At 51.1% G+C, this 10,128-nt stretch overlaps 1 protein-coding gene across 3 annotated transcripts; it reads left to right on the plus strand.

Moving 5' to 3' along the window:
• Gsdma (gasdermin A) lies at positions 1-10,128 on the plus strand. Of its 3 annotated transcripts, XM_059269668.1 has the most exons (11): positions 1-214; positions 409-589; positions 4,194-4,359; positions 5,290-5,386; positions 5,852-5,899; positions 6,258-6,284; positions 6,779-6,799; positions 7,367-7,521; positions 7,985-8,099; positions 9,479-9,552; positions 9,843-10,128. In XM_059269668.1, the coding sequence occupies exons 1-11, from the start codon at positions 1-3 to the stop codon at positions 10,083-10,085; spliced, it is 1,341 nt and encodes a 446-aa protein (XP_059125651.1). In that variant the 3' UTR covers positions 10,086-10,128. The 3 variants fall into 3 exon arrangements, with proteins under 3 accessions (XP_059125651.1, XP_059125650.1, XP_059125652.1); XM_059269667.1 differs by lacking the exons at positions 6,258-6,284; positions 6,779-6,799 and having other exon boundaries at positions 5,852-5,920; positions 7,334-7,521; XM_059269669.1 differs by lacking the exons at positions 409-589; positions 4,194-4,359; positions 6,258-6,284; positions 6,779-6,799 and having other exon boundaries at positions 158-214; positions 5,852-5,920; positions 7,334-7,521.

Below are 10,128 nucleotides of genomic sequence, written 5' to 3' on the forward strand. Positions count from 1 at the left end.
ATGACTATGTTTGAGAATGTCACCCGCGCCCTGGCTAGACAGCTGAACCCTCGAGGGGACCTGACACCCCTAGACAGCCTCATCGACTTCAAACGCTTCCATCCCTTCTGCCTGGTGCTGAGGAAGAGGAAGAGCACTCTATTCTGGGGGGCCCGCTATGTCCGTACCGACTACACTCTCCTGGACGTGCTGGAGCCTGGCAGCTCCCCATCAGGTCAGCCTCTCCAGCACAGCTGGGCTCTAAGGGTTCCCAAGGGGCTAGGGCTAGCCATCTGGACCACAAGGAAGACTCTGAAGCCGTCTCCTGCCTGATGTGGTTAGGTGTCACCAAGCCCAAAGTTCTCACTGGGTGCTGAGGCGCCAGTGGGGGTGCATCTCAGCTCAGCACCTGTCTTTTCCCTCCTGTAGATCCAACAGATTGTGGGAACTTCAGCTTTAAGAACATGCTGGATGCCCGCGTAGAGGGGGACGTGGACGTACCAAAGACGGTGAAGGTAAAGGGGACGGCAGGCCTGTCTCGAAGCAGCACGCTGGAGGTCCAGACACTCAGCGTGGCTCCCAAGGCTCTGGAGAACTTGCACAAGGAGAGGTGAGAGAGGGCGGGGCTGAGGGGGTGATGGGATGGGGTTGGGCAGTGCATAGAAGATGCTCTGGACCACAAGTGGAAGGGTAAATCTCTCACCCTGATCTTTGTTTAATGTAGTCCACACAGGAGAATCTTTAAAGAGAACTCCCCTCGGGAGTGGGGTGGGCAAGTGCTCAATGGTGAAGTCTAGCAGGTGCAAGAGGGAATCCTTTGCAACTCTAGGTGCAACCAAGACATTTCCTAGACATTCTTCCCGTCCTCTAGCCCCCTCCTATATCATTCTCTCTCTCTCTCTCTCTCTCTCTCTCTCTCTCTCTCTCTCTCTCTCTCTCTCTCTCTCTCTCTCTTTCTTGTGCGCGCGCACTGGAACATTCAGATGTTCATATTCACTTGCTGTGTGTGTGACCTTGGAAAAGTCACTTCTCAGGGAACCTCAGGGGTTTTTGTTTTGTTTTGTTTCGCTGTAGAACGTTAGGAATGGAAGATAGTTTCTAAGGTTCCTTCAACCCTAAGATTGTGAAACGTAATGGAAAAGGCAGAGGTTGCTAGGAACTGTTCCTTACAGAGACTGTTCAGAACTCTCTCCCATAAAGCAAGCTTCATACTGGCTCCATCCATGCACCTAGGGAATGCTGCCCCAGTAGACGAGGGGTGTGGCAGAAAGGTTGTTCATACAAGGCTCTGACATGCATCTGGCTTAACAGGGGACCTGACTTTTAAATAATTAAGTAGTGGTTGAAAGTAGCAGGTGAGGACTGGAGGAGCCGGAAGGAAAGGGTTGAATGTTTGCTAAGTCACCTAGTAAACATTTACAGAGTTCTCACCAAGTGTAAAACATCCTATTATGTGCTGGTGTACCTAGAATGTCTATGTCCAAGAACCTTGTGGTGTAGGAGGGTGAAAACTACTGTGTAAGAGTAATTATCTAGACGGGTGGTGGTGGATAATTACCATCTTTAATCCCAGTGCTCAGGAGGCAGAGGCAGGCGAATCTCTGAGTTTGAGGCCAGCCTGGTCTACAGAGTGAGCTCCAGGATAGTCAGGGCTACACAGAGAAACCCTGTCTCAAAAAACAAAACAGAAGAGTAATTATCCAACACAAGAAGTGATAAGTGCATGGGAAGCACTCGGTTAGATTTGTGGCAGGCCAGGGGGCTGGCCGTCTGGCTGGGGAAGTAAAGCAAACCCTCACAAAGTGGTAGTCCTGGGTTTAGGCTTTGAACGATGAGTTGGGGATCAGGGAGAGGGGAAGTGCGTTACAAAGGCGTGCAGGTGAGATATCTCAATCCAAGAGGGACCGCGCAGTAACTAGGGGGACAGATGCAAAGGAGGCACAAAAGGAAGGAGAGAAGGTTTTAGGGTGAACCAGAGCAGGTAGGAGCCCAACAAACAGACTCCAGGGAGACCCTGCTGCTCTGATGTCTCATGGTCGACCTGACCAGATGAAGAAGTACATTAGATAGAAGACGGGATTAGGAGCAGGAATCTCAGGGAAGACACTGTCCCGCCACCTATCAGAGGTTTAAAATGAGGACATGAGCTGGGAAGTGTGGCTGGAATGCAGGGAGGAATGGGCGCAAGGCTTATTGCAAAGGATGCCGGGATGGATTAGACTCAGGGCTTATTGCAAAGGATGCCGGGAGGGATTAGACTCAGCCTCTGAGTGCAGAGCGATGGTGAGGGTTTTGTTAGCTGTGACTCTGGGTCTTGACTTAGGTTGTGACATTCCAAGGCATTAAAGGTGACAAACAGGAGGACAGGAGAGAGGCAGTTCTGTGGGGATGGTTGTCGGCTCCTTTTGTGGCACAGCTGAGAATGGTCAAGGGGTAGCTGGGAAAGGGGCCGGAAGCTCAGAGAGAGGTCAGGACAAAGATGAACATGTGGTGGTCAACAACTACAGATCAAGATGGCAGGAACCAGGTCGGAAGATGAGGCAGCTGGAGAATACTCAGAGAGAGGAGGCATAGAAACAGAATCTCGGGGGCTGGAGAGAGGGCTTAGCGGCTAAGAGCACTTGCTGCTTTTGCAGAAGCCCAGAGTTCAGTTCCTCCGTCCTCACATTGGGCAGCTCACGAGCACCTGTAACTCCAGCTCTAGGGGGTCTGATGCCTTCTTCTGGCATACACACACACACACACACACACACACACACACACACACACACACAAAAAAAAAATCTCAGAGGATTTTTTTCAGAAAGTATTAAGGTTCCAAATCAACTGGAAAATGGGAGTCAGAGAGAATGTATATGATTTAGAAACCAGAGAGATATGAGAAGTGGCAGGCAGTTGGAAGCCATGATAGGACAGAGTCACACTGGACAGTTAGGGAGGGCCATCCAGTTTAGAGAGTGCGGGGCCACTGTGGTTCCAGCTGAGGGGCAGAAACAGAAGCCAAATCAGAAGGAAGTAGCAATCAGAAGAAAGAACGCTGGGGTGATGAGACAGAGAGAATGGAGTATCTTTTGAGATACTTACCAGTGAGGTGGAGGAGACAAATAGATTGGCAATCTGAAGGAGTGTTCCAGGGAACGAAAGCGGGTCTCTTAGGGGCAGAGACATGTTTACAGCTGGAAGGAGCTAGTGGAGGGGAGGCGCTGGGGATGACAAGAGGTGAGATTAGGAACGGAGCCGAGACGAAGGGGACGATCCACAGCTGGGAAATGGAGGCGGGAGCAGGTAAACTGCTTGTCCCACAAGTGTGAAGACCTGAGTTTAATCCCCAGCGCCCATGGAAAAGCCACACACGTGTTGGCATGCCTCTGAGATCCCAGTGTTCTTACAGCGAGATAAGGGCTGATCAGAGACAGGAGAATCCCTGGGAGTGTGAACTGGAGGAAGGAGGGCCCAGCTAGCCTGGGATATGAAGACAACAAAAGATCTTATCTTAAACAAGGCAGAAGGTAAAGACAGACACCTGAGGCTGTCACCTGACCCCCATACTGTAGTACATATCTCCATGTCCACATACATCACACATGCGTGCATACATGTGCAGGCATGCACACACACACACACACACACACACACACACACACACACACACCAAAACATGAAAAAGGAGACAGAGAGGGCCTCAGACACATGAACAGAGGCCAAAGAGGAGAACCTGCTCCTGAGGGTAGGAGGAGAGGAGGAAGTGACCGTGAGGCCTCAGCCCAAGCCAGGTGCTGAGCCTCCAGCTGTTTGCCCAGGTTTATCTTGCACCTTGGGAGGTAGTTGGCGTCATCTCTGTTTTATAGATGAGGCAACTCGGACTCAAAGCAGATGCCCTGCCAGGAAGCCGGAGGTCTGAGTTTGCACTGAGGTCTGAGTGGAGGCCGCATTCCTTCCCTGGCACCTTACTGTCTGGATGCTAGAGTTGACAGATTAAAAAGTAGACACTGCGGGGCATGGTGACATACGCCTTTAGTCCCAGTGCTTGGGAGGCAGGGCAGGTAAATCTCTGTGAGTTCCAGGCCAGCTCGGTCGACACAGAGGGGTCCAGGCCAGCCAGGGCTGTACAGTGAGACCTTGTCTCAAAAATAAAATAAGTATAAATACAAAGCACCAACATTGGCCCTGGTGAGGAGACGCTGAGTGATGTCCTTATGCTTTTCCTGCCTCAGGAAACTGGCAGCAGATCACCCGTTCCTGAAGGAGATGCGGGATCGCGGGGAGAACCTGTACGTGGTGATGGAGGTGGTGGAGACGGTGCAGGAGGTCACTCTGGAGAGAGCTGGCAAGGCAGAAGGCTGCTTCTCACTCCCGTTCTTTGCCCCATTGGGACTACAGGTTTGCTTCACACACACACACACACACACACACACACACACACACACACACACACACACACAGGCTCCATTAACTCTGAACGGTGCCTACTCACGATAGATGACCTAAAAAAAAAAAAAGCATCCAAAGCCAAGTTGGCCACACACCCCTCTCCTCTGAGCAGTGGTACCGAGCAGGGTAGGTCCCTGTTCCGTATACTACCGACAATATGGAGCAGGCCAACTGCTACTGAGTTTATCTTCAGTCCCCCAACCCCTCCCCTGCCGAAGCTGAAGAGCAGAGTTCCTGCCTGGTATGGTGGTGGTGCACACCAGTAATCCAAGCACTCTGAAGGCAGAGGCCAGAGGGTCACAGGTTCAAGGTCAGTCTGGGCTACGTGGTGAGACCCTGAGGTCGGGGTAGTTTCTTGTTTTCAGAAAGTCCTACGTATAGATGAGACACACAGTTAAAGCCCAGAGGATGTAGGCTTGAAAAATTCAGTAGAAGTAAATGCATCTCTTATATCTATTCATACATCTAGTGAGTGTATTCATGAGAGGTGGGATGGGATTGGGATCCAAGGGAGGAGTTGGCCATGGAAGACTTACTGGATGAGATATGAATGGAGCAGTTGGTGTAGAGGAAGAGGAAGCAGGACAGAAGAAAGCTGAGAGGTGAGGGAGGATGATGCACAGGCAGTTCTGCCCAGTTCCCTTCACACGTCCAATCCAGAAGCAGACATAGTGTGGTGGATAGAGGTTGAGCCCTAGAAATGAGTGGGAAGGCTTCAAGTCCAGACCACAGAGAAAGAACAGCCTGCTGGAGGCTTTCCAACCTCTCGTCTCCTCAAAGGCTCTCAGCCCCGGCTCTGCACCTGCCTCCTGCCCCAACTCTTCACGTCTCCTACGTAAGATCTCAGAGGACTCACAGACTCTCCTTGTGTAATCCTAGGGATCCGTGAACCACAAGGAGGCTGTAACCATCCCCAAGGGCTGTGTTCTGGCCTTTCGAGTGAGACAGCTGATGGTCAACGGCAAAGATGAGTGGGGTGAGCAGAGACCAGCATATTCTCCCCTCAAGAAAACGGTTGCCTGCATCCGTGCAGTGGCATCCTGGTCCTCTCTTCCCGTGATGGGGGAAGGGGCTGGGGGAGGCAGCACATTGTATTGCCCATTGCTGGAGACAGAGCAGAGGCTGCTCTAGAAAAGGAGGGGAAGGACCTCTGAGTTCCAGGTGTCTCTGGGCACGAGATACAGAGACCAAACCAGCGCAGCCTTGGACCTCAGGAAGCCCAAGGAGGAGACAGATCCTGACACTAGTACTGGATTTCAGGGGAGAAAACGCTATTGTGGGCGAGAACTTACAACTTCCAGCAGTAAGGGTTGGGTAGAGAACTAGATGGGGCATTTGAGGGGCAGAATCTAGTCCTAAGCAGAACCCTTGGGCTTGAGGCTGAAGGAGGGATGTGGCAGCCGATTGTGACCTCCTGGGTGTCTTCTCTTGTCCATTACAGACATCCCACACATCTGCAATGACAGCATGCAGACCTTCCCTCCAGGAGGTAAGTGCGCCTCTTACAGGCTTCCCACGTCTCTTGCTCCATGTTAACTGCTAAAATCTCCCAGCCTCTAACAGCCCCAGCTCCTGTCTGCTCTTGTTTCCTGGGTCCTCAGACAGATAGAGATGTGGAATATAAATACTGCCCAAAAGGGACAAAGAAACAGAGGCCAGGGGCACAGTCAGAAACAGAGATTTGGAGACAAGGTGTTCCAAGGTTATAGGGACGGGTGTGCTAACAGAGTCTCCGTGTTTTCATAACGATGCATGATAAGGATGCAGTGAGGCTATCTTGACAATGGCTTTTAGCGAAAGGCAGCCAAGAGTTCGTCCTGACAGATGTGCTCTGTTTGTATTTTCAGAAAAGCCAGGAGAGGAGAAGTTCATCCGTGAGTGTTCCTTTCATTTTACAACTTTCTTGACTCAAGTTCAAAACTCTCCTTTCTCTCCTCCGTGGGACTGACCAGAAAGTTGGTGGGACAGGTCTTAGCCAACAACTGTCCCTCAACTACGGCAGAACTTCCGATAGGAAGTTAAGAAAAAGCCGTGGAAGGGGGAGATCTGTGGACAAGATGCGCAGGAGCTCGGCTGCCTCAGACCTTTGTTGTCAAGGGCCTCAGTAGCTACAACCTGTTCCACACGTATCCGCTGTCCAGTAACTAGGGCAGGAGGCGCTGAGTCACTCAGCTGCTGGGCGACACCAATTTGGTCGGAGTGCCCTCTTCACACTGTATTAGCTCTTCGGCTCCGTTCCCCAGGAATGGGGCAAGAGGACTCTGGAGACAGCTGGGAGCTCAGAGGGCTTAGAGACTCACTGCCTAGGGATGGCTGCCACTCTGAAGGATCGTGTTCTTACCTGCCTGTTTACTTCTTATTTTCTCAGTTATCCAGGCATCTGATGTTGGTAAGGAGTTTTGTGAATGCTTTCAAGACTTTGCCACACAGGTAGGGGGAGAAGCATTGGGGTGGAAGGAAAAAGGTTGAGTCCCAGGTCCTGGGATTAAAGCTATTTCCAGGAAGCCGCTCTCTCCAACACAGACGGGATGGGCTTTAGGGTGCCAGGCCTCTACCTGTCTCTAAGTTGTCAAAGGCCTTGTTTCCACAAACTCAAGAGAAGGGGAAATGGGCTTCCCCTGAACGGCTAGCTGGAGTGGTTGAATACAGGAGTCAACTGTGCACTGGGACAGGACGAAGCCTGGGGGTGCAGGGCAGCGTCGCGGGAATGGAGGTGTGAGGAACTGTCCTGTTAGTTGACTGCGTGGGGTCTAGTCCACCTCCTTGCTCCATCCTTCATGACCCAAGGCTTTAGCGTAACTTCATAACCACACACCTTGGTAAAGAGGAAAAGTCATATTCAAGCTGGAAGCAGGGTACTGGGTCCTGAGGAAGGTGTGACAGGGCCCGCAGAGAGGATGTGCTGGGTGGGAGGGGCCTGGTGAAGGGGTGTCTGTGGCATTGACTGTGCCCCTAGGGGAGATGCATGAAGATTTCAAGACACTAAAAGAAGAGGTTCAGAGAGAGACTCAAGAAGTGGAGAAGTTGAGTCCAGTGGGACAGAGCTCCCTGCTCACCTCCCTCAGCAATCTCCTAGGAAAGAAAAAAGAGCTCCAAGACCTTGAACAGACGGTGAGGTGCCATGGGGGAAACAGGAAGCGTGGGAGAAAGTACGAGTGGGTGGTGGCGGGCCATTGCGGATGGGGAGGGGGAACTGACAGTGGTACAGAGGCTGTGGAATCCATGGCAGATACTGTCCCACGGCTGGACAAGTGTACCTAGGCTGCTAGGCCACCACTGGCCCTTTAGTCCCTGGGAAAGAGCCTCAGTACAGTTCCCGGAAGGCATAGGCGCCCTCTGATGGTCAGAGGGTAGCAACAGGCCAGTGGCGCCCTCTGCTGGATAACAGCTTGAACCTTCCAGAGCTCAAAACCCAGGAACCAAGGAGCCTAGCAGACCCGCATGTTCTAGGACCTGGCTTCCCAAAAAAGAAATAGGAAGTGGGAGAGAGTCAGCCTGAGTCCAGAAACTATTGCGTGTCGAGTGCTAGGTTAGACCTTTGCCTGAGGTGTCAGTCACCCAGTTTTCCTCACAGCTTGAAGGGGCTCTGGACAAGGGACACGAAGTGACCTTGGAAGCACTCCCCAAAGATGTCCTGCTGTCAAAGGATGTCATGGGCGCCGTCCTCTATTTCCTTGGGGCTCTAACAGGTGAGTGAGTTAGGCAGTTTTCTCTAAGAATAAATCATGGGTATGACTTCCCCAATGAATGAATGAGTGGATGCCAGGTGGTTTGTGCTACAGTGGTTTATATGTACATTTTTTCAAACTGGTTCCAGCTGGGTATGTGGTTCAGCACTACAGCACTTGCTTGGCATACACAATGCTAAGGGGCCCTTGAGTTCAAACTCTGGTACTGGAGGGACAAAAAGAAATCATCACCATTGGTTTCATTGCTAGGGATTCAGTTGGTCCTTATTTATTTATTTACTTAGCTACATATTTAAGCCTTCTGCATAGAGCTAAGTTCATCACTTCCATATTGCTGCCCACCTGTCAGCTTTAATTTCAGAGAGAGTAACTACTCAGGAGACTCAGTGAGTAAAGGCTCTCGCTGCCAAACCTGACAACCTGAATTCAATTCCTGGAACCCGCATGGTGGAGTACCACCCCTGCAGGTTGTCCTCTGTCCTCCGCATACACATCATGGCATGCAAATGAGTGTGCTTGAATGCACACACACACACACACACACACACACACACACACACACAGTGTGGGGGAAAAGCCAGATATGGTGGCATACACCTTTAATCCCAGCACTTGGGAGGCAGAGGCAGGTGGATTTCTGAGTTCAAGGCCAGACTGATCTATATAGAGAGTTCCACAACAGCCAGAGCTACATAGTGAGAGCCTGTTCTAAATAAATAAACAAATAAATAAATAAAGTGGAGGGGGGAAAAGAAACTTTCTATCAAATGCCAAACCCAAAGGAAACCCATCATCTCTGACTCCCTTTACACCCTGGTTGTCACCGCTGTGGTAGCTCATGCCTATAATCCCAGCACTCAGGAGGTTGAGGCACGGGGATCACTGTGGGTCTGAGGCCACTTTGGGTTACAGATCTGCCTCAAAAACTAACAAAAAACATGGCCTTGTCTTCTCCCCAAAAGTGCAGTAAAAGATTAGAATTTGGCTTTGCTGTGGTTTTTTTGGACAGGGTCTCAGTATATAGCCCTGACTGGCCTGGAAATCACTACACAGAACAATCTGGCCTCCAACTCCAGAGATCCATATACCCCTGCCTCTGAAATGCTGAGATTAAAGGTGTATACCACGTTACTCAGTCAAGGGTCACAACTTTTATTTGATGGCCAGCAAAAGTGTATGTGATAGAGCAGGAGTTCAACTGTGGATGGATGGATGGATGGATGGATGGATGGATGGATGGATGGACAGACGGACGGGTGGACAGATGGATGGATGGGATTCATTGATTAGAGTGCAGGAATCCTGTAACTTCACTGTTTGGAGTTTGGAGTTCCTTCTGTACCAGCAACACATTTTTCTTTCTCTGCTTTTCCATCCAGTGTTAAGTGAAGCCCAACAGAAGCTTCTAGTAAAGTCCCTGGAGAAAAAGATCCTACCAGTGCAACTGAAGCTGGTAAGAACGAGCAACAGATGCCAGGGAGAGTTAGGGAGGGAGCAGCCTTAGAGATCCCTGCCTTATCCTGGGAACGCTTGCCTTCTCCTCTCCCTAGATTTTTAGGGTAATCAGCCTGCCTTTGTTAGAGGAGAGAGAGAAAGAGAGAGAGAGAGAGAGAGAGAGAGAGAGACAGAGAGAGACAGAGAGAGACAGAGAGACAGAGACAGAGACAGAGAGAGACAGAGACAGAGAGACAGAGAGAGAGAGATTCTGGTACCTCCTTTTCAGGCCACTTTGGTCCCTTGCAGGTTGAAAGCACCATGGAGCAGAACTTCCTGCAAGATAAAGAGGGTGTTTTCCCGTTGCGGCCTGACCTGCTCTCCTCCCTCGGGGAGGAGGAATTGACCCTCACAGAAGCCCTAGTGGGGCTGAGTGGCCTGGAAGTCCAGAGATCCGGCCCCCAGTACATGTGGGATCCGGACACTCTGCCACGCCTCTGTGCCCTCTACGCTGGTCTCTCCATCCTTCAGCTGCTGAGCAAGGCTTCCTAATGCACCTTCTCTGCCCTCTTCCCTAATGTCTTCCCAACCTTAC

This window comes from Peromyscus eremicus, chromosome 8a, assembly GCF_949786415.1.
Source record: "Peromyscus eremicus chromosome 8a, PerEre_H2_v1, whole genome shotgun sequence".
NCBI lineage: Eukaryota > Metazoa > Chordata > Mammalia > Rodentia > Cricetidae > Peromyscus > Peromyscus eremicus.